At 35.5% G+C, this 25,876-nt stretch overlaps 1 protein-coding gene across 6 annotated transcripts in view; it reads left to right on the top strand.

Annotated features, from left to right (window-relative positions):
• Positions 1-19,874, top strand: part of LOC115223573 (cytohesin-1) — a 202,980-nt gene extending 183,106 nt beyond the window's left edge. For all 6 annotated transcript variants that reach the window (XM_036512577.1, XM_029794210.2, XM_036512578.1 and 3 more), the window contains 6 exons: positions 9,885-10,033; positions 12,730-12,841; positions 13,449-13,525; positions 15,126-15,282; positions 16,542-16,611; positions 19,054-19,874. In XM_036512577.1, coding sequence (XP_036368470.1) covers positions 9,885-10,033; positions 12,730-12,841; positions 13,449-13,525; positions 15,126-15,282; positions 16,542-16,611; positions 19,054-19,138 — 650 coding nt within the window. In that variant the 3' untranslated portion in view covers positions 19,139-19,874. The remainder of the gene's footprint in view (positions 1-9,884; positions 10,034-12,729; positions 12,842-13,448; positions 13,526-15,125; positions 15,283-16,541; positions 16,612-19,053) is intronic.
• Positions 19,875-25,876: the final 6,002 nt, after the last annotated feature.

The raw sequence follows: 25,876 nt of genomic DNA, 5'->3' as shown, positions 1-25,876 counted from the left end.
AGGTTAGTAGACATTTATTAAGGGTGATGATGGTGATTTGGAAAAAAAACATGAATTGTAAATGTGTGTTTGTGTGCATGACCAATGTTGCGATATCTTTTCTATGTGTTATGTTTCTCATAAGCTGTATAGCTTTGTTTGACAACATGTAAAACTTTAAGTTGTGTGACACTGAATCAAACTTATATTTGTATTGTTGCAAATATATACTCACACACACACACACACACACACACACACACACACATATATAGTTACACACATATATATATATGTGTGTATATATAGTCATACAGGAGTGGCTGTGTGGTAAGTAGCTTGCTTACCAACCACATGGTCCCAGGTTCAGTCCCACTGTGTAGCACCTTGGGCAAGTGTCTTCTACTATAGCCTCAGGCCAAACCAAAGCTTTGTGAGTGGATTTGGTAGAGAGAAACTGAAAGAAGACCGTCATATACATGTGTGTGTGTGTGTGTGTATGTCTGTCTGTCTGTGTTTGTCTCCCCACTATCGCTTGACAACCGATGTTGATGTGTTTACACCCCCGTAACTTAGTAGTTCGGCAAAAGAGACTGATAAAATAAGTCCTGGGATCGATTTGTTCGACTAAAGGCGGTGCTCCAACATGGCCACAATCAAATGACTGAAACAAATAAAAGAATATATATGTATATGTAGTTAAGCATATGCATGTACATATAGTTATGCATATATACGTATAATCTCTCACACACACACACACATATATATATGTATATATATATGTGTGTGTGTGTGTATATAGTTACATACATATATATATGTATATTTAGCAGCCCCACCACATGGGAAGCCCAGATTTGATTTCTAACCAACACAAACAAGACTTTTTTGCATTCTTTTTAATGGCAGTGCCCCAGCATGGCCAGTTCTTCTGAGTAAGTCTTGACAAAAATAAAAATCTTTTACTGAAAGAGCAAATAGAAGATTAAAAGCGAAAAACTACCTTGGTTAAAGTTTTAGGGATTTCTTAGGATTTGTTTTTTTTCAAAACATTTTTCTAGTAAAATAACGAATGCCCTGTAATTTGTATTCAATAATAGAGCCTAACATAGGCACAGGGGCCACAAATTTGCAGAGAGGGCCTTAATAGATTAAATTTCGACTCAGTAATTCATTGGTACTTTATTTTATCAAATCCAAAAGGATAACAGGTGTAAGTTCACCTCGGTGATATTTGAAAACAGCATATAAAAAGGCTTGGACAAATACCATAAGAGAATTTGTCGACCAAGCCACCACCCTTAAATGTTCTTTTCAACGTAGAACTCATTTACTTTCTCTAATTATACTAAACTGAAATTATATAATGAAAAACTGGTCAATTGAGTTTTTGTAATTTTTTTTTTTTTTTGAAAATTCTGTTACATGTTTTGTCATTGACTTTTTATAATCACAGTGTTTCTTGACAGTTTAAGCATAGCATTTTATCTGGAACGGTTTTTCTTTTTTTTCTTGTCAAATATACATACATACAAACATACATATATATATATATATATATACATACACACCCATACATACATATAATTCTACAAAACCCTATGTATATATACTAAATCTCATGTAACTTAATAAATATTCATATAAATAAGCTAATACATATTTATACATGTGTGTATATGAATGTGTGTGTGTGTATGTATATATATATATATATATATATATTCATATTCATTTTTCTAACCTTTAGAATGCAAATGTGTTCCCTTCGGAATTGCTACTCCATATAAAATATTATTTTATCTTTGTCCTTTTTATTTTTATACACTCCCTGTAGTCTACATATTTCTTCCTGCAATTCATTTCTAAAGTCTGCATCTTCATTTCTTAAGCTGTATGTGGGTCGTTACCTGCGTGAGGATCATACACAGATTATTTGAGATTGCAGAATTTTCACAAAGAATACCGTTTGTTTTGTTTATTAGAGCATTTCATCAATCTATCTATCTATATATATATATATATATATATATATCATCATCATCGTTTAATGTCCGTTTTCCATGCTAACACGGGTCGGGTGGTTCGACCGGGGTCTGAGAAGCCAGGAGGCTGCACCAGGCTCCAGTCTGATCTGGCAGTGTTTCTACAGCTGGATGCCTTTCCTAACGCCAACCACTCCACGAGTGTAATGGGTGCTTTTTACGTGCCACTGGCACAGGGGCCACGATCGGTTGGCACTTTTTACATGCCACCGGCACGGGTATCACAACTACAATTCCATTTGATTTTCATTTTGATGTTGATGTACTTGACTCAATAGGTCTCCAATAAAAGGTATGTAAAAAAAAACAAAAACAATTTAAACTATTCATGTAAGAAAATTTCTCTAAAATATTAGCATCGCAGGAAAACAGAATTAGAGTTAGATGGACGATGTTTGTTTTGTTCTTGTTTAGTTTTTATTCTCTGCTCAGTTTATACCAAAGAATGACAAGAATGTCTGCTCTTTATATTGTTAAAAAACCCCTTTGTTGATGGCGCAATCAACCATTTACAAACAGGATGTTACTATATTCAGTTATCAATACTCGTTTGTGTAAATTCAATATAATGAACTGTTAATTTCGTGTTTCCTAGTGTGTTTTGTATAGTAACACATGGTACCAAATATCTTGTGTTCAAATGTATATTAAGAGTCTAGGAGAAGGAAGTGTATTTTGTGAATCATGTTAATGGGATTTGTATGTTTACAGTAATGATATTGAATGTTTGATCTGGAAATATATTATATAAATGCAGTGAGCTGTGTCTCAGTGGTACATATTAATTGACATAATTTGTTACAAGTGTATAAATTAGTTGTAAGAAAAAAAATCAAATAATGACGCAATTTTTTTCCCAGGTAACTTTATAGCACAAAACTGATTCAGTAAATATAGGCGTAGGTGTGGCTCTGTTGTTAAAATGCGTGCTGCCAAACCACATGGTTTTGGGTTCAGTCCCACTGCATGCCACCTTGGGCAAGCGTCTTATGCTATAGCCCAGGGTCAAAAAAAACCTTGAAGTGGATTTGGTTGGTGGAAATTGAAAGAAGCCTGTCATGTGTGTGTATGAGGTGATGCCGAAAAGTTCCTGGCTTTAAGGGTATTGTGAAAGGCCTGGTTAGAGGCCCAACCTTCCAATTTCTTTTCAGGGCTTAGAAAAATTGAAGGACCGCTGCAATAAGTGTGTGAATCTGAGAGGGGAATAAGTTGAGTAAAGTCATAATTAACTGATCTTGCAGTTATCTTTTTTACCCAAATTGAAAGAACTTTTCAGCACCCCCTTGTACACACACAGATTGATTGATCAATCAAATGTTCTATCTAAAGGCAAGAGAATAGTAATAATTGGACATTAATTTCTCTTCTGTTTTTTTACCGATATTTATTTTGTTTATGAATGTTTCAATTTTACCTTTGAAATTGAATATGTTCTCCCTTTGCAGACATAAAGTTTGTTAAGCTTCTCAAATATGTCTGGCAAACAGCATAATTTGTGGAGCCAGTTCCTATTTTGAAGGAATTTTGCAAGATTTGGATTCTGATGTAAATATCTTTGTTTAAATCTGCTCGCCATCTTAAAGCTCATCCCATCTGTAAAATTTGCTGAACTCAGAACTCATATCCTGAGCATAGATTTGCAAAACGAACACTCATTCATTTTTAATGAAGTTGATAATTTTAATTACATTTTAAATTACTATACTCAGCTCTGTAGAATTCTTTGGGGGATTTTCTTAAGCTGCTTAATGCCTCTTGATGAATCATGCACAGATTAATTAATATTTCAGATTTAACTTTAGCTTGAAATCCCACAATTTTTCTATCAATACTCTGGTCCTATCAGTATGTACATCAACACAGCTATTCTATTCCAGACCAATCTCCTTAAAGGAATTTAATTCCTCTTTGAGGAAAATGAACTACAGCCAGTCGTCTTGGCACTGTTATTTGAACATCTTAGTCACACCAATAGTCGAGCCACACTTATAATATCAGTCAGTTTAACAGCTGGCTCAAGATTAAAGGCTTTAGTTCAGTTCCCTCCTGCAAGTTGTGTCCTTGAGTATGACACTTTACTTCATGTTGCTCCACTCCACTCAGCTGAGAAAAATGAGTTGTGCCTGAATCTCAGAGAGCCAGCCTTGTCACATTCTGGGTCACATTGAATTATTTGCATGCTTGTGGAGTGCTCAGCCACTTGCACATTAATTTCACAAGCAGGCTGCTCTGTTGATCAGATCAGACACTCGTCATTTTAACCGACAGAGTGTGGTACATAGGTGAAAAACTCTAGGTAAAGCAAACAAATTTTAGCATTCTCCTGGCAAGTTCTGTTTGCACAATCTCCAGGCGGTCATGAACCATAGTTTAAGAAACTAGGCTGTTGTATGCTTTACATTTTGTTTAATCCCTGTTTCTTTCTGTATTTTTGAATTCTATGGGGCAAACAGCATGTGTAACTAGACACATGTGCACAGCCTGTCAACACTATAAAAGAGGCAGAAAGGGCATCCAGCTGTAAAAACCACCCCCCATAAAAAAAAAAAGGAAGAAGCAAAAAGAGACAACTTAGACTAGATGAGACGTTTGTCAGAAACAACCCCTCTCTCACTTTCTTTCTCTTTTCCTCTCACTTCTCCTCTCGCCATTCATGGTAGATGATAAAAACATACAAGTCATGAGCTGCTGTAAAGGCAGCACAACTTCTGCTATGATGATAATGGTAAAATATCAAAATATATACCCAAGTGGTTAAGGTGTTGCACTCGTGATCACAAGGTCATGGGTTCAATCCCCAGATTGGCAGCGCATTGCATTCTTGCTCAAAACACTTGTGTTGCTCCAGTCCAGTCAGCTGTAAATGGGTGACCCTGCAATGGACTGCATTTCAATCAGGAAGAACGATGGCTTCATTCAAAAGCTACAACAATGTGAGGAAGTGCATTGTGACCAGTGGTGTATAGCAACATCTGATAGTCTGGTTGATATAACGATATATATATATATATGTCTGTTATGTGCAACAGAAGTAGTATTAGATTAAAAAAGCCATCTATGTATCATACTTAATGCAAATCCATCACAAAAAGACAAATTAACTGTGATATTTCTTATGGATGTAATATATTATTGACAGGCAAAAATCACTCCGCTGTGGTGGGGTAACTGCTAGATGCACATGTTTGCCTCTTTGAGCTTTATCAGTAGTATGTAACCATTGGTAACCACATCCGAAGACAAAATCTGTTGTATGCAAGAATGTGTATGTGTTGTGTCTCCTTGTTTTGAAATTGGTGTGATTGCGGTTGCTATGGCACTGAGGTAGATCTGGCCACCCCCATTGATGGGGACAAAAACCTGAATTTAAAACACTGGATCATAATGATGATGAGGTATATATACATGCAGATAGGAGACATTGGCCATTGCTGTTCTAGATACATAATGTATCTAGAAGTAGAATGTCTAATGGATCCTGCCTTTAAAGACAATAGGCTGTGCTTTAGGCCTCTTGTTACCATATTACAAATACAATATCTTTATTTCAATTAATTTTGAAAATAATGAAGAATTTAATAAAATACCTGTCATTTACATGATTGGTGATTGGAACATAAACTTATGTGACATTTTGATTGAAGTTTTTAATTTAGGTAATTTTAAAACAGGCAGTTTTTATAGAATGTGGGGGTAGTCGTGAATGGGTTGGTATCAGAAAGGTTAAGAGATTTGGTTCTGTGGTGGCAAGCTCACCCGAAGTTTATTCTTAAGATGTTCCAGTATTGTCTTAGTTGTGATAGCTAAAACAAACCAAAGGTGTTTCATTTTGTTTTAAAGGTTTCTATTGAAACAGATGTGGCTGTGTGGTTAAGAAGTTTGCTTCCCAGCGATGTGGTCTTGGGTTCAGTCCCATAGTGAGGCACCTTGGGCAAGTATCTTCTACTGTAGCCCTGGGCCAACCAAATTCACTCACAAAGCTTTGACAGACAAAAAACTGAAATAAACCTGTTGCATATGTGTGTTTGTTTGTGTGTGTGTGTGCATGTATGTGTACTTTGTCTATACCATTTCATGGTGGTTGTAAATAGATATCATTGTCATACAAGTGATGAATTTTTATTTCATTTCCAGTCTTCCATAGAAAACATGTCTAGCAATGGAGAAAATATTACCTTTCTTGGAAGCAGTTGAGGGTTAGTAACAGGAAGGGCATTAAGCCATATAGAAAAATCCGCTTCAACGAGTTCCCTCTGACCCATGCAGGCATGGAAAAGTAGATGTTAAGTTATGACGATGTACTCGGGGCTTTTATTATGTAAGATAAAATATATTATTACTGACTTTTAGGTACAAAATTTTTCGGGTTGCATTACATTTGAGATTATATTGTATTTGAGTTAAATACCTTAATTGATAAGCAGGAAATTAATAATAAATTTAGTGAATATCTCTTTGTCTTATTTATATAATAATCTTAAGTCAATCATCTTGTGTGTATAATCCTTTCCTTGTCTCTTAATAGTTTTCAACATCTAAAAGTTGTTAACCAAATCACTGGTGTTGACCTTATACAACGCTCCCCCCGTCCCTACTCCTTCCAGCAGTCTTTTAGCAACTTTCCAAATCTGATTTGTCATGGAAAATGTCATTGCTGCTTCATTTCTCTGTATCTCTCTCTCTCTCTCTCTACTTCCTTCTCCGTGTGTGTGTGTCTCTCTCTCTCTTGCTACTTCCCTCCCCCATCTCTGCTTTAACATTTCCTGTTATTATTTTGTTCATTGCCAGGAAATTTGTAGAAATTACTTATCGACGACCTCCCCACCCCCGTTATATCCCACCGCCGCCACCAATGTGTGTGTGTGTGTGTGTGTGACAGAGATGGCTCAGCAAGAGAATCTTTTGAAGCAACCATCTTTAACCTCCATACTGAGATAGGATTTAGTCACAAAAGGATCCAGAATTGAAAAATATGGTTGCATCTTTACATCATCGTCATTATTTTTTTTGATATCCACTTTTCCATATTCTCATGGGTCAGACAGAGTTTATGGAGGCATATCTTCTATGGCCAGATGCCCTTCCTGCCACCAACTCTCAACTGTCTTCAAACAAAATAATGCTTCCTAATAGCCAAAGTAATGTTTCCTAATATTCTTTGAGAATATTGGAAATGTATGACAGTGACAACCATTTTTAAAACTGTCATACGGTGTCAAAACATGGAGACACAAACACACACACACGTGTGTGTTTATTTCAGTACCGCCAGAATGGCCCTCGTGCCGGTGGTATGTAAAAGCACCCACTACACTCTCAGAGTGGTTGGCATTAGTAAGGGCATCCAGCTGTACATAATCTGCCAGATCAGATTGGAGCCTGGTGCAATCATCTGGTTCGCCAGTCCTCGATCAAATCGTCCAACCCATGCTAGCATGGAAAGGGAATGTTAAATGATGATGATGATGATGATATTTATATAAAGGGTAAAAATTCCTTTCGGTGATGAATGACCATGAGTTTGCACCTAGAAAGTTACCCTCCAAGGCACAATTCCAGGCAAGGTTGTTTATGGAAGACCAGCAGTCGCCCATGCTTACAATCCTCCCCTCTCCACACCACCAATGTTATCCAAGGGAGAGGCAAATGGGCCAATACAGCTTGGCACCAGTGTCATCACAACTCATTTCTACAAATGAGTGAACTGGAGCAACATGAAATGAAGCGTCTTGCTCAAGAACACAACACACACTATCTCGTGATTGTGAGCCCTACACTCTAACCACTTTATGCTGGGCTTTTCTTGGTTTCCGTCTACTAAATCCATTCACAAGGCTTTGGTCAGCCCAAGGATATATAGTAAAAGACTTGCCCAAGGTGCCACACAGTGGAACAGAACCATATGGTTAAGAATTAAACTTCTTACTACACAAACCATGCTTTTGCTCATGTTCATATCTTTACCTGTTTGTCTTTTTACATCTTTGCCTCTGTCACTCTTCCTAGAGAGACAGAACAGTTTATCAGGTACAATTAAAATGGACAAAGTTCTGGTCAGTCGGACAACGAATGGGTAATATCATTCAAAAGAGTACCATTTCATAAACTGCATTTTCGACAAACATACATGGTCTAAGTAAAGATCATGGCTTCTGCCCTTCTCCCCTCTGAACCATAAACAACATTTAAGAACCTTTTTCTCTGGTGATTATTGGTTGTCTTAGTGATATCTTCTCAGCCTTATTTCCACAAAGTGACCATTCCAGAGAGAAGGTCATCATTTCTACTCCATTTGATTAAATCTTCTGCAGAATATTTGCCATAACCTTTGTTTAGTCCTTATTAATCTAACTGAACTGAGTGAGTTCTTCACAAAGCTCCAGTTTTTCTTACCATTTCTTTTGTGTAGCCCAATCCATTACTTTCTCTCTGACAATCACTGTTTAGCCTTAACCCTTTAACATTCAGATTACTCAGTCAAATGTCATGCTTATTTATTCACATTGTTTTGGATTAATCATGCATTGTCTCAAGATTTCGATGATGTGATTGCTTATTTTTAGAATGACCTCATAGGGCAGGCGTGAGAGTCCAGATGTTGTCAGTTTAAATACTAAAGGGTCAGTCTTAAAGCTTACAACTAACACCTCACCCACACCTACCAATTTAATGGAAACTAAATATTTGTTGTTCCTGGTCGTTTAAACCAGTTGTTGTAAATAAATTCATCTTGTTCAACACATGCAATTTTTTTCATTCATAACGATTTGTCACCATCACCACCACCACAATCATCAACATTCACATGTTCACAGCTTTCAGTGTCAGTGGTGACAAATCTGTCAGGTTTTTATAGATGTATGAAATGGCTTTACATTGTAGGTTTGTCCATTCTATATCAGTATGGAGATTTATGACATATACCGGCAGCAGCAGCCCCATGATAACCACTGTTGCTTGTATCTTTCATAATTATTGTATTTGTAACCTGTTCTACTATTTATATTATCAAAAAGGGAAGACAGCCATATAAATTGGTGGGGTGTGATTGGTTAATGTATAAATGTGTGTCTATTTATGTGTGCGTGTGTTATAGGTGTAGGCATGACTGCATGGTAAGAAGTTTGCTTTCCACCACATGGTTCTGAGTTCAGTCCCACTGTGTGGCACCTTGAACAATTGACTTATACTATAGCCCCTGGCCAACGAAAGCCTTCTGAGTGGATTTGGTTGACAGAAGCTAAAAGAAGCCCATTATATATATATGTATATATGTGTGTGTGTGTTTGTTGCTGTCAACATCATGCAAGTGTTGCCCTTCTTCATTTCCTGTATTCTGTGAAAAGATGTCTGGTCATGGGGAAATATTACCTTTCTTGAAAACAGTTAAAGGTTAGCAACAGGAAGGGCATCCAGCTGTAGGAAATCTGTCTCAACAAATTCTGCATAACTCATGCAAGTATGGAAAAGTGGGCATTAAAACAATGATGATACACATACACACACACACACACATGTATGTATACAGACACACACAATGTATTATATTTATCATATGCATCATCATCGTTTAACATCCGCTTTCCATGCTAGCATGGGTTGGACGATTTTGACTGAGGGCTGGCGAACCAGACAGCTGCACCAGGCTCCAATCTTGATCTGACAGAGTTTCTACAGCTGGATGCCCTTCCTAACGCCAACCACTCCGAGAGTGTAGTGGGTGCTTTTTACATGCCACCAGCACAGGGCCAGTCAGGCGGTACTGGCAATGACCTCGCTCGAATCTTTTTTATGCATATATATATATATATATAATCCTCTAATCTATCTAATCACTCCTCTGTTCTCCTTTTCCAGATACCTGTTATGTGCTGTCATTTGCTATCATTATGTTGAACACAAGTTTACACAATCCCAGTGTGAAAGACAAACCGACAGTGGAAAGATTCATTCAGATGAATCGAGGAATCAATGACGGAGAAGATTTACCAGCAAAACTTCTCACGGTATGTATGATTAGAAGCTACTTAATGAAAAAATAATTTTAGTTTTTTTTTTTTTTTATTGAGAGAAATTCTAACTAATTGAGCATTTTTTTATTTTATTTTTTATCCTGTTTAGTAAGTCATTAGTACAAGAGTCCCTTAGTCAGAAAGGGAAGTTCATCATGAATGATGACTTTATTTCTAGCAGGGATCATGAGACTGGTGTGAGTAAGGGAGGAAGTAACTGGGGAGTTGGTTCAAATACTTACAACAGAGTGGACATTGCTGAAAGCATCCAGAGTCCAAATGGTGCTAAACTGAGTACAGTAATCCCTCGACTATTGTGGGTATTACATTCCAAAAACCCCTGCAATAGGTGAAAATCCGCAAAGTAGAAACAGTACTGTACTGTATTTTTTTTAATAATTTGTATATATTTATTTTATAATAAATGCAAAACAACACCATGGAGGAATCGACGTAAACTTAAATAATAAACCGTGATAGGTGAACTGCGATATGGCGAAGGATTGCTGTTATGCATTTAAGGTTACCACCTACCATCGAGGATCACTATGAGCTCCCCTATGACCTTCCACCCCTGTTTTTTTTTTGGTAATACATAGCTTCTTTGAATAATGAGATATAGAATACGTTCAGCAATAAATTCTTTATGAAATACAACCTTGGTCAGATAGCAGACAACTTCATTAATCTTTCCAACATCCCTGGTTCAATTCATTTTGAAAATAATGAATTTAATAAAATAATTTTGTCATTAAGTTAGTGTTTGCAACACAACATGAAATTTTGGTGGGAAATTTCAATTTAGATCACTATAAAACACGAGATTTGTATCATAGAGCCAGGGGGATTTCTCAAGAGTGGTTGGTATTAAAAAGGGTTAACTATGTATGTCAACAGCTTTACTACACCATCTGGTCTATAACCCTGTGTAGGTGGAGATGGTGGTAGGGAGATCATGAATGTAATGACTGTGTATGTGTGATTGTGTGTCTCTGTCACTATCTATATGTGAATGTATGTATGTATGTATAAGTAGGTGAATGTTTATTTCATTTGGTTCGTTACCAAATCAGTACCACATGTCTGGTGATAGCTTGTAGCTATCACTGGCACAGTTTGTAGTGCCAGAGGTCACCTGTTGATACGGGTTATGTGATGTGCAAAATATAAGGCACTGTTTTATATTTACTGTGATTCATTATCTTGCCCTATCTGCCGTGTTGTCTTGGTCTGTTGACATCTCATTACTGGCTATCAACCAGTCAGTACATTTATTACGCAAAACAAACACACACACACACACACATATACACATGAGAAGGAACCTCTACATTGAAGATATCTCCTCCCTCAACTTCCACCCTGCTATCTTGCAAACTGAAGATGCGTAGTTGAGGAAAACAGTACATAGACTACAGAAGACTGGAAAATGCTTTAACTCTTTAGCATTTAAACAAGCTATACTCGGCCCAAGGTCTGGCCCCTCACACCTACTCTACAATGTCATTCCAAAAGTAAACAATGACATCATCAAAAATCTCAATGGTACAAAGTAATGCATGATTAGTTCAAAATACTGTGAATAAATAAGCATTTCATTTGACGGAATAATCTGAATGCTAAAGGGTTAAGGGAAAAGTGTCAGGCAACTGAGAAAGCCTCTATGTGGTTGTTTAGTTTACTAGAAATAGCAGTGAAATATCCTTCAAATTGTACTCAACCATTATGAAAAGAGAAAAGGACATTAAATAATGTAGTTGCAATACACAATGCTTGCTATAGAAAATTGTCTTTTATTTGTTTCACTCATTGGACTGTGGCCATGCTGGGGCACTGACATGAAGAGTCTAGTCAAACAACAAATTGACTATGCTATGTTTCTCTCTCCCCCCCTCTCTCTCTCTCTTGTACTTATTCTATCAGTCTCTTTGCCAAATGGAAGATAATGAGTTTGGCTTTTTTGCCAACTTCTCTTCTTCCGTAGATCGAATGCTGGCATTGGTGCATAACTGTGAATCTCTGCCATAGTGCCACTACAACTGAGTTTTTATTTTTATCTTTCATATTGAGTTTAGAGACATAAGTGTTTGTTATATTCCTGTAGATTGACTTCGACCTCTTGACACCAGTCACTGGTCAGTCATTGTTAGTCCCTTTTTAATTTATCATCTTTTAAGTTTTATTTCTATTTATTTCTTTTGCCTCAGAATCTTTTCACATCAGCCTAATGGAATGGTAAACGTAAAAAAATTAGCTATTTTAATATCCCCCCAAATTCTAAATTTTCATAATTCATTAAAAAAATTTTTTTAATACATAGGCAGTGGATGTATTTCAGTAGAAATATGGTCATAAAAGGGTTACATTTTTAAAATTTTGCTGTTTAGATTTAGAAAATTTAAGGTAGAGAAGAGAGGAAAATGCGTTAACCCTTTTGTTATTGTATTTATTTTCAGATGCTCCGTGTTTCTTTCAATTACTTTAAATATAACAAAGAATTTAGTAAAATAATTTAGTTATCATTAAGCTAGTGTTAGGAACCAGTCCAGGAATTGAAACCATGCTATCGTGATCTTCAGTGCAGCACCCTTACCACTAGGCCACACTCTCTCTAGAAACCTGGTAAATAAAGTGTTAATCTCTCAATGTTGTATCTGATTAATCTAATTCTAATTGTTCTTTTCTTACAGAGTTTATATGAAAGTATAAAAAATGAACCCTTTAAAATCCCTGAAGATGATGGTAATGATCTGATGCACACGTTCTTCAACCCAGTCAAAGAAGGATGGTTATGGAAACAAGGTAAGCTTTAATGATTGTGAATTTTCCAGAAAGACTTGTTAAACTTTGTGGACTCCAGTATTTCTAGCTCTGTGGCCATTTTGGGGCTCTAAATTGACATAGACATCACACCAATGCACTTGTGCAGGGTTTCTCTTAAGTTTCATATGTACATCATGATGTTTGTGGTTGTATTTGTTGCTATGGTAACAATTATAGTTGTGGAACTTATAGATAATATATGTTAAAGAAGTCACACTAACAATGGTGATCCATAACCAAAGCATAAATAACAAATAAAATATATTTTTATAAAACATATAACTAGATCTCAAAAAGTATAAAAAGGAATAATCAATATATAATAAGAAAAATATATATATATATACATACGACAAGCTTCTTTCAGTTTCCAACTACCAAATCCACTCACAAAGCTTTGGTCGGCCCGAGGCTATAGTAGAAGACACTTGCCCAAGATGTCACGCAGTGGGACTGAACCCATGTGGTTGGTAAGCAGGCTTCTTACCACACAGCCACCCCTGCACCTATACCCACTCCAATGAAAAAGATATCTTGTTGTTCAATTTATTAATAAAGTTTGATTTTTTTTTTCTTTCCTGTTTAGGTGGTCGTTACAAGAACTGGAAAAGAAGATGGTTTATACTCAATGATAACTGTCTCTATTACTTCGAATATACAACTGTAAGTAGTGTCTTCTTTGTTATTTCATTATCATTCCTTACACAGTTCTCTTTTATCTTCCTTTAACTGAAGCCTTTAACCCTTTCATTACCAAACCGCCCGAAAAAAATTTTGGTTAATGTGACCAAGCCGCCCAAAACCGCCCGAATTTACCTATTCATATTTAAATGAGAATATCAGAGCAAATCTCTTTAGTACATTTGTGAAAACACGTATTATACTTCTTAAACAGTTCAACTACAGTTTGTACAAAAATCGAAGTGTAATTTTAATTCCGTGAATTTTGGGAGATTTTTTCCGAAATTTGTTCCTATTGTGTTTTCAAAATTTGTAATTCTGACAAAAAATGGATATGAATTTCATTATATCAAGCAGCGAGTCAGAATTCGAAGGATTTTCTACTGAAGACCTTCATAAATCTAACTCTATGACTGAAAAATAAAGCATGTGGTATTTGATAATGAATCTGATGTTTCATTTTCCGAAAGTGAAAACAGTGAATCCGAGACCTCCGACAGCGATAAAGAAAATGAATTGGCACCTGAATGGAGTGAAAATTTAAAAACTGTTTCTTTCGGTGATTTTTCTGAAGAAACTGGACCAAGCCACAGACTTTCCCAGAAGAGTAAAGCCTTAGACTATTTCTTTTTACTTTTTCGAATGAGCCTATTTGAAATCATTACGGCGGAAACGAACCATTACGCTAAACGTAAACAAAGCGAAAGAAACGATAGTTTATTTCCCACAACCTTAAATGAAATTAAGACCTATTTTGCCATAAATATTATTATGGGTATCAGAAAGTTACCCAGAATAACAAATTCTATCGTAAAATTTTCTTGTATACCCAATTGAATATTAGCTAATAACCCATTTTCTATAGCGATGTTTGAACAAAATTTTTATAATTTTATATTTTGTTGAATTTACCTGTATCTACCTGCAATTAGAGACACTTTGTGACAAAAATTATAGTATAGAATTGGTTGAGAACATTTCATTAAATTATCTTCCAAAATTCACATTAATATATTGATAAATAAAAAAGTTATAGTTGTTTAATGAAACCAGACTAAATTTATGATTACGTTAGAAATTAATTGAAACACATAAGGGGTGTATTTTGGTCAGAAATATGGTAACGAAAGGGTTAAACAATATTATTGTCACAATCAGATATTTATATACCAGAAAAATATTGAGTTTCATAATTTGCAGCTTGCTCCTCTTCAGAATCATTAACCATTGAACAACCACATTTCTACCCACAAGAACACTGACTCTGTATTTTTACTTCACTTAATTTCCTTCAAAATAACAAAAAACTTCTAAAGAGTTTGGTAAAAAATGTTTTTTTTTTTTTTAAATTTACTTATTAGTATATTAAACTGATGTTTGGAATACAACTTCAGGCTTTTGCTACCATACTAGCTGGTACTCATTTTTGGCTCAGTAGACTGGCACAACCCAAAATGATGTGCCACCCAGTCCATCGATCAAACCTCCATAACCTGATGATCAGGAGTCCAACTCACTAACCACTAAGCCACTGACATTCACAAATGTATGTATTTATAAATAATTTCCATGTATTTTACAGGACAAAGAACCAAAAGGTATCATTCCTCTTGAAAACATACGTGTCCGAGAGGTCGGTCCTGAAAAAACCAACAAACCAAACTGCTTTGAGATTCATTCTGGTGGCCACGAAATAATTAAAGCTTGTAAATTAGACTCTGAAGGCAAAGTAGTTGAAGGTAAGATAAACTTAAATATCTTAAATATCATATAGACTGTGAGTGATATCACTAATACAACACACATTGCATACACATCATGTTTGGTGTCGGTTATATCACATGTACATCATAAATAGCACATACCATCAACATTTTTCATCATTTAACGTCCACTTTTCCGTGACTGAGTCAAACGGAATTTGTTGAGCCAAATTTTCTAAGGCCAGATAGCCTTCCTGTCACCAACCATTACCTGTTTTCAAGCAAGGTAATATTTCTCATGGCCAGACATTTTCCCCACAGAAGACTGGAAACAAACAGCTTCACTTGTATGACAGTGATGCTTATTTTACAATTCTTGATTGGTGTGAAGACAAGGGGACATGCACACGCACACTTTTCAGTTTCCATCTACCAAGCCCACTCACAAGGCTTTGATCATCCTTTTGGGGTCAATAAATTAAGTACCAGTTACGCACTAGGGTCGATATAATTGACTTAATCCATCTGTCTGTCCTTGTTTGTCCCCTCTATGTTTAGCCCCTTGTGGGTAGTAAAGAAATAAGTATTTCGTCTGTCTTTGTTTTGAGTTCAAATTCCGCCGAGGTCAACTTTGCCATTAATCCTTTCGAGATCAATAAATTAAGTACCAGTTGTGAACTGGAGTCGATCTAATCAACTGGCCCCTTCCCCCAAAACTTCAGGCCTTGTGCCTTGAGTAGAAAAGAATATTCTACCAGTTCTTCTCAATGGTATGGAATATCTTGTACCATTTCAGCGTGCACCTGACCTCATCTCTGTCTCTTCTTTCGGCCACCCTGTCTTAGGGTCCTCGTTTTCAGCTAACAATGAAAGACTGCTGTACAAATTTGGGCATTTGTATGAGGTGTTGTCCCATCCATCTCAGCTGTGCTTTGGTAACCAATATGGTAAAATTAGAAATACCATTTACACAACCTATGACCGTGATGGGCAAACTGTGGCCCAGAAGACTTTCTGTATGGTACCTTCAAAGAAAAATTACTTTGAATTATTTTACTAGTATGTTCCACTTAATAATGAGCCATGTTTCATGTGGCTCACTTCTCAAAAAGGGTTGCTCGTGTCTGATCTATGATACTATAACTACCACATTCAACATGTAACTATTACCTTTGAACTGTATAACATAAATATCACAAAATGTATGCTATCAATTATGCCACACAGCATCTACACCTCAGATGTCCTGAATGCCTTCCTCATTTTCCTATGTATTTTTTTCCCCCCTACTTTAGGTAAACACACTGTGTATCGAATGTCAGCATCAAAAGCAGAAGATAAAGAAGAATGGATGACTGCTATCAAGTGAGTAAAATTTCTTTGTTTTACAATAGAGATAGGTTTGATGAGTCACTCAGGTAGTTGACTCATTGTAAGGCTGACTGCTTGCTCATGCATGGCCAAGCGCTTGCACAGATGTTTATTTATTTATATATATATAAAAGAGAGAGAGAGAGAGAGGCAGAAACAAGGAAAATGCCACTTGTATTTGAACACTATGCAAATATTCTTTTAAAAATCTTTTAATTTTTCCAAAATTTAATTGTTTTCCATACTTACAGTTGAAAAAGTCTCAATGACTGAAACTGGTACTGAAATGTTTTTTATAAAATTATTTTAGCATTTTCTACCTTGACTTTTTTTTCCATGTATATCAACTCGTGGGTTCCTTTTCAACCTTCTACACATGTGTATATATATCTATCTATATATATATATATATATATATATACACATACATACACATATATACACACACACATATACACATACACACACATATACACATAAAGGTCCTATATATATATATATATATATATATATTATATATATATATATATATATACACACACACACACACACACACACACACACACACACACACATAAAGGTACTTAGTGGTTAGGGTGTTGTACTCACAAGTGCGAGGTCATGGTTTCGATTCCCAGACCAGGCATTGCGTTGTGTTCTTGAGCAAAGTGCTTCATTTCACCATCTGACATGTGGCACATAGTGCCCCAGTACAGGTAATTTCGATTTGATGAAGGGAGTGAGCTTATGTGTTACAGGACATAAAATGACACAAACTTAAGGGCCTGCTTACATATTTTTCCATTCACTGAATTGCATTCAAGGCATTGTATTTTTTTTTTTCTTTTACCCTGAAGAGAGAGGGGAGGAATCTTCAATAAATCTTGATTCTTATTGATATTCTGTGACAAACTAAATTCTGTTTGCATTGTAAGATGGTCGATGGTGGGGAAGGAAGAGGAAGAACAGATGGCTCTGCCTCTTATCTCTACTACTTATCTCTCTTCACACTTCTGTGAACTTACCAAAACTTTTGGCATCAGTTATCTCAAATTATTTACAGATAACTAATTTCGTTTTCATGCCATTGAAGCAGCCTCTCTACATAATCATTTAACTTGCTAGAAGTAGAACTAAATTTTCCTCAAAAGTATACATCATTATCATTTGTTTTAACATCCACTTTTCTATGCTTACATGGGTTGGATGGAATTTTGTTATTGAGATAGATTTTCTATAGCCAAATGCCCTACTTGTTGCCAGCCCTCACCTGTTTCCAAGTAAGGTAATATTTCCCCATGACCAGACATGTTTCAGCAGAAAATATCAAACAAAGGGCACTACTGCTTGGATGACAGTGACAATCCTTCTCATCTATTACACGAGGTCAAGGCAAAGGGACAGCAACATACACACACACACACACATATGAAGGGCTTCTTTGAGTTTCCGTCTACCAAATCCACTCACAAGGTTTTGGTCAACCTGGAGCTATATTAGAAGACATTTACCCAAGAGGTCGTGCAGTGAGATTGAACCCAAGACCGTGTAGTTAGGAAGCCATGCCTACACCTGTACATCAAATGGTGGTGAGACATTTAACCCCGAGATACTCTTAATATGTCAGGATATTCATGGATGAAATGCTTTTGCTTATACTACAGCTTGATCAGATTTGGTCTCTATTTCATCACACCATTTCTGATATCAATAGACATACTAAATATGTAATGCTGGCACAATGAATATCCTAAACTTAGATCTGCTTCTTTCCTGGAGAATTGTTCGTGTGACAGTTGCTTGAAATATGTAACTATCTTGACAGACAAATGTTAGAACAACTTATTTTAAACCTTTAGCATTTATGCCAGCCATATCCAGCCCAAATATTCTACTTCTTTTACATAGATAATCTGTAGAGATAACCTTAACAAGTGATGTAAAGTATTGACTTATAAAGATGTTTAATGTACTTTGTAGTATATTATAGTTGCATAACAAAATACTGTGTCCCTACAGGTCATTAATATTTCCATACCACCTTCCAGAAATGCATTTAATATGTAAAATCGGTATATCCAATTGTTACACTGTTATATTTAGTGGCTATTTAAGCAATGGGTTGGACGGGTATTGATGGAGGAGCAAAAACTCTTGAAATATATACCCATTACTCATCTTCGATTTCACTGTTTATGTCAAGCATTTTGGATAACTCTCACACACACACACACACACACTCTCCCCCACTCTCTCTCTTTCTCTCCCTCTTTCTTCCCCTGCTCTCTCTCCCTCTCTCTGAAGTGTTGGTACAACAAACATTCAAAATATCTAGTATCCTAGTTCAGAAATTAAAACCTACAAAACTAATGGGTTTATTACTTTTTATTCTGGTTGAGAAGTTTCTGACTTCACCCTCTGCTCTTCTCTTTCCAGGACAAGCATCAGTGAGCATCCGTTCTATGACATGTTGGCCACCAGACGGAAAAATGCTGTCACCCATCCTTCGAAAAACACATAGCTTTTTGAGCACAGAGGAGGAAGCACGGTTTGAGAACTCAACACACTACACCCCCCCTTGCGTGTCAGTCAGTTCCATTATTCATCTACCGCATCAAATAAATCAAAAGAAAATTAATAAACTACTGTCATTGTTGGAACTGTTACGGACCGACCAACCACAGCTTTTACTTATCAAAACGATCCAGAGAAAGAAAGGAAGGAAAGAAAGAGAATGAATGAAAGGAAATAATCTTGTTTCTATGACTTTTAGTGTCTGACATCGACAGAAACAGAACACTCAATGAAAATGATGATAATGATGATAATACACCGTTTTTCTTTTTGTTTTTTTTTTAACTTTTTCTTCTTTTCTGTGCATTTGATATCTTGGAGAAGAAAGAGAAATTCAGGAAACGCAACTCAACTCTTTTCATACTTGTTATCTCCCCTTTTATTCAGTCAACAATTTTTTGTTTTTGTGTCTGAAAACACTTCACATTTCCCCATGCCAGTTTTGTCAAACTGTCTGAGAAAAGAAAAAAGTTTTTTTTTTTTTTTCTCTCCCATTCCTCTAATTTTTCCTTCTTTCTCTATTTTATTTATTTTTTTTTTAAACAAAATTATTGCATGAGTAACTTTTTTGTTATTATTATTAATAATATTAACCTGACTTTGTTTTGGCTGAGAAGAGAGTTGATGATGCACGGTGTGAACTGACTTGGGTCACTAGATTAGACTATGATGAAGGGAAAAAAAGGAGTCAGAATTCATGGACATATTTTTTTTAATTATATTTTACAATGAACAGAATTATTTTGCAACTCTTTATTATTATTACTACCCGTTTCCATATTTTAGTGTACTCAAACATTGGGTTAATATATATATATATATATATATATATATATATACACGTATGTAATATATATGTATATATATATGTGTATACTTACTCTAACCGCATATGCATACGCACACACATTCACTTGAATAGACAGTCTCTCTGTTGAATATATATATATGTATATACATATATTTACTTTGCAAGACCAAATTGCAGTTTGTTTGGGGGTCAAGCCAAATATAATGTTCAGTGACACAATGATTTGGTTAAAAATATAAATTTTAAAAAAGCCCAAACCCAAAAGCTTTTTAGAAATGTTGAGGGGAGAAAAAGTCACTTTTTTTAAAAAAAAAACAAAAACAAACAAAAAAAACTACTGATTCCATTTCTGGTTCTGAAAGCAAGTATGATCTTTATGATGGCTTGGTGGAGGCTGGATTGGTGTGGCGGCAACAACAACTGTCTGATCTTATTGTTTGTTCAGGCCATCCATCTGAAATGTTGGTGGTGGTGGTTGTAATATCTTCAGAAAAAAATTTTTTGTTTTCCACAATGTCCACTGTATTCTTTGGTTTATCTTGCATTCATTTCAATACTTTTGGTGCTAATTCTTGTTTCTTCCATCCTCCTACGTCACTTCGCTAAGGAAATTTAAACAAAAGCAAAAAATTCCATTGTTCTAGCTGCAGGCTTCATATTTTGGACAGTTAAAAGATTTAGATTTTTTTTTTCTTTATATTTTGTTGTCTTGCCTTGACAAGTTGGTTGTGTAGTTTTGTTTACATTGTCACATAGGTTGTGCTGTTTTGTTTCCACATTTCCACTGCTGTTTTGGTATAAGTCATTGAATGAACAAATTGTAATTTATATTTATTATATTCTCTTTGGTTTAAGTTGGGTCCATGTGTGTGTGTCTTTACTAACCAAAACAAAGCAAATGATATTATAAGCAAGAAATATAATTCCAATATATTATTATTATTATCATCATCATCAGGGTGGTGGGTTGACAGAACCGTTAGAGCTTCAAAACAAAATGTCCTTGCAGTATTCGTTCCACTTCTTTATATCCTGAGTTCAAATCCTACCAGGGCCAACTTCGCCTTTCGTCCCTTCAGGGTCAATAAAGGGAAGTATCATTCAAATACTGTAGGTTAATAGTATTGTCAGCCAACTCCTTCCCTTCAGAATTGCTGGCCTGGTGCCAAAATTAGAATCCATTATTATTATTATTAACCAAAGCCTGTGGCATCTGAAGTATTTGTCCCGTCATTTTCTAACCGAGCAGACAGCCATTGCAGTGATTGTTGTTGCCGGCAACCTTTATTTCATTGCAGTGTAATTCTGTTGCCTGCACTTTTTTTTCTTTCTACTGCTAATAAGTGAAGCCATTTTCTGCAGTGCTGGATGCTTTCCCAAGTTGTCTGAGAACTACTGCAATGCTAATCGCTTCGCATCAACCTTAATATAAATATTCCTTTAACGTTTTCATTTACATTGAAAACAACACTAAATTGTCCAACCTCTTCTTCCAAAATTTAACATTCCAAACGACAAAGCTTTTCCGTCAACTCACATGCTGTATACATTTAGTTAGAGAATCAGCGCTGGCACAAGTTGTTTTTGAATTAGTTTTCTAAAAAAGTAGGTTTCATTAGTATGAAATTTTCAAATTCATTTGCAAATTTTAATATATTAGAAATTATCATTCTTCAATTATTTTCTTCTTTCTCGTGACACAACTACCAAGGTATTGCCTTCATTTCTCCAAGAACTGCCATTAGTTTGAAGTAGTCTGATAGTCCTTGATCATTTTGTGGTCCTGTTTCTACTGAAATATACTGCCTGTTTTTATTGGCGGGTTGACAGAACCGCCAGAGCTTCAGAACAAAATGTCCTTACAGTATTCGTGCAGACACCCATTGCGGTGAGCGTTGTTGCCGGCAACCTTTGTTTCATTGCAGGGTAATTCTGCTGTCTGTAAGTGATTAAGGTGAAGAATTTAAAATAACTTTTTCATTATTTTGTTTTATTAACCTTTAGCATGCTGTAGATGCATCATGTTGCCATATAGATTTCCTCCCTTTAAAATGTGCTTGCAGATACAAGGGAGAAAACTCGTATGGTGACATGATACACCTAAGCATGTTGAAGGTGAAGCTGGTGTTTGGTAGTTTAACTTAATATTGAGGTTCTTAAATTAAGTTATGATGGGAGTTTATAATTTAAATATAGAACCTTTTAAAACAGGCAGTCTTTTTTTTTTTTCATCTAAGGACCAGTGGCACAGTTTCAATGTTACTACCAAAAGCGTTAAGAATATGAGACAGAGAAATATATTTTTTAAAAAAAGCGTTAATTGAATCAGAAAAGTTCTCTAGAAACAATCTATAATTTTCTAGGCCTCACAAAATGGAAGTAGAAAAGGCCCTCAATGACAGTCTTTTGGGGTTTTTTTAATATTATATTTATTTCTTTTCTGTTTTGTTCTACTTCTTTTTCGATTCGATGATTTGGGGATTCACTGCAAAGTTTTCATCGAACAATGACTTCCAATTTTCGTCTCCCAAATTTTTTTTTTGTTCTGGAATCAGTTTCTTATTTCTACTATTTACCTGGCTTCTGAACTGTGTGCCCCCTTTATTTTTTGTCTATTTTGTTCTTTTTGTATCTACATCCTCTCCTCACCCCCAACCCACCTACTACAAAATTTGCTTCAACTTTCAGCCTTGGTTTATCGGGTTTAGCTTTTAATTTTCTAAACTACATCTCATCATTTCAGTTCATTAATCTGCTAGTCAAACTATGTGCTTTAAGGTGTGCATGTGTGTTTGTATGTATATATTTAAAGTTTTAAGATTGTTTTTCATCACTATATTGGCAAGTTACTTTGCAGTCTCATTTGCTGAGGAGGTCAGAATAAAACTAGAACATGTTCCAGTAGAGTTGTATCCCTTATTGCATATTTCAGCTTTGAGCTCTTAATGTTTTGAAAATGTTAACACTAACCGATCTATTTAAGATTATATAAGACTGTTGGTTTTTGTTTTGTTTTTTTTTTACATATATATATATTAGCGGTTATAGTTGTTAGTATTTACATTGTTCTACATCTAACAACAAACTTGTCTTTCCGATGCTCTCATGGAGTGGAGTAGAGACTCTGCATATATGTATGTGTGTGTGTGTGAGAGAGAGAGAGAGAGTTGGGAAGCACTCCTTTAGTGCAGAGCTGTCGAGATACAAACTTCTTAAAAACCTGTCTAGTCATATCATCTAATGAACAGCAGAATGTTCAGTTATGGGCCGAGAGAATGTCTGTTATACATTCCACATGTATATTGAAAACCTGTCAACCAACCAACCAACCGACCGACCAACCAGCTTTGAGATTCTGTAAGGTTTTTTTCTTTTGTGTTTGTTTTTTGTTTGTTTTTTTTTAAGTGATTTAAGATGTTCAGAGTTGACTGATTTTCATATCTTTACTAATATATAAACACACCAAAAAAAAAAGAAAAAAAAGCACACACAAACACAAAACATGGAAACCATTCACCCACTTTCTCCCTCAACAAAGCATTAAATGCATCGAAACCAAATGTTTTTTTTTTTTTTCTCTTTTTTTTTGTGGGGGCAGGGTTCTTCCAAAAATTTTCTCAAATATCATTAATACATGATCTGTTAAATATTGATTATCAAAAATATAGCCATAATATCTCTGAAAAACTATTACTGCTGTTTCAAATGGGTGAACGGATGGATTTTCAATGTCTGCCTGTACAACTACCTAAGTATTGTTTTGTTTTGTGTTTTTGTAAATTGTAAAATACACAGGTGACTAGTGAAAAGCCGTGTGTCATGTAGCCCCAGGGTTAACGCTGTTAGAGCAAACCTCTGTGTGTGCGTGTGTATGTATGTATGTATGTATGTATGTACATATAAATGTGGGTGTGATAGATATAGTCTAGACAACTCTTGCAGTGAGTTGGGGATAAAGTAACACCTGTGAATTTGGTTTTCGTTTTTTTCATTATTTCCTGCTATTTTATTGGGTTTTTATTTTTTTAATTTCATGGGAAAAAAGAAAAAGTTTTGTTGTGTATTTTTTTTTTTCTGAATTTTTGAAATGTATAATTTCATATTTTGGGTTAGTTAGTTAAGTATTTTTAAGATGTAACTACACTTTTCTCCGTGAAAAGGCAGAATTAGAAACCGTTAGAACTTTATATTCAAATCGGCTACAAATGGTAAGATTACTTTTACTGTTTCAGGCTTTGAAAACTTTCCAGAGATTTTATTGTTTTGTATTAAAATTTCAAAACCAAATGTTGGGTGCTGGTCACCACCTTTTGAAAATATCCTAATTTAAACTTTGCCGTGTTCATTTAGACTTTATATATATTGTTAATATTAACTGAGATTACCTATGTTAGTTTTAAGTCAAAGATAAATGGCTTGAGTGCATCAGGTATCATAGTGTAAACATATGGGCTCTAAGTTCAAACCTAACACAGCTGTTTCGTGTACTTCTCATTCGAGACACTTAACAGCATATTACCTCATCAGTTCCGATAGCTGTCACCTCCCTCCCTTCCAGGAGCAGTGGGGGACAAGTTCAAGTTTGCCTGTAGGTAATGAAGGGACCTGTCCAAGGCTGCGATATGGTTGGTCCACATTGCTTCATAAGGAGCACAGAGGCAGTTTCCCTAACATATATATTCCTCTCTGGACAGGGCATTGATCCGTTACAGGATTAATAGTTTTTACTGGCCGAGAGTGGACTGGAGCAACATGAAATGAAGTGTTTTGCTCAAGAACACGACACAACGCCTGGTCCAAGAATCAAAACCACAATTTTACAATCATGAGTCCAACACCCTAACCACTAAGCCATGCACCTCCACATGTACAGGAGTGTTCTGTCGAAACCAGCGCAAAGTACTAGCTGGCCCTACTGCTTGATGAGATTCATGAAATGATAGAATTGACAGACGTGTGTTTATCTGTGGGAGAAGCGGAGAGAGAGGTTAAGAGGTGAGATTCCTCAGTGAATACAATCACCACAGATAAAGAAGAGTCTGGTCATGTCATGATGGTATTTCTATTATTTCATATTTGGCAACACACAGACACAACATGAAATAGGATTATTAAGGATTCTCAACAATTTTAATTGAACTGTTTCAAGTCGACGAAAGGAAATAGATTATTTGGTGACTTAGGAAGTGTTGTTTGAAACGAAGACTATCATTTTTTTTTTTTTCTCTCTGTAAATATATGTGGATGTATGCCTGCGTGTGTGCATGCGTGTATGTGTATACATACATTTATTTGAGGCCATCATTTCAAGCCTGGAAGTTTCCTATTTGCTTTATTCTTAGTGACACGGGAACCTGAGCTAGCTGCAGAAGAAAGCTTGGCTTCGAATAAACAAACCAACACTATTATATGTAAGGACTGCTATTAGTCTATTTGTAAATCACAATACCTATGTATTATTTGTATGCATGTGTATATATGAATGTATATATAATATGAATGTATAACTTCATCATATCCTCAAAGCAAAATATATATATATATATATATGTTTTTATGTATATATATATATTTGTGTCTGTGTAATATGACTGTATATCCACCCCTTTCATAGTATCGTCAATACAACTAACTACATCACCACTTGCTAAGCCACTGCATATATATATATGTGTATATATATATATATATATATATGTAATCTCTGTTGTAGATGGACGACAGAGAAGTTGACCAAATCTCTGTCAGGAAGCAATAAAATGGAAAGATGAAATAAAGTAATCCATTTAATAGAAATGCTGTTGTTGTTGTTGTCTTTTGCACACACACACACACACATTCACACATTCCATTATTGTTTTAACATCCATTTTT

The sequence above is a fragment of the Octopus sinensis genome, linkage group LG23, assembly GCF_006345805.1.
Source record: "Octopus sinensis linkage group LG23, ASM634580v1, whole genome shotgun sequence".
Classification (NCBI taxonomy): domain Eukaryota; kingdom Metazoa; phylum Mollusca; class Cephalopoda; order Octopoda; family Octopodidae; genus Octopus; species Octopus sinensis.
This window is presented reverse-complemented; position numbering and strand designations above follow the sequence as displayed.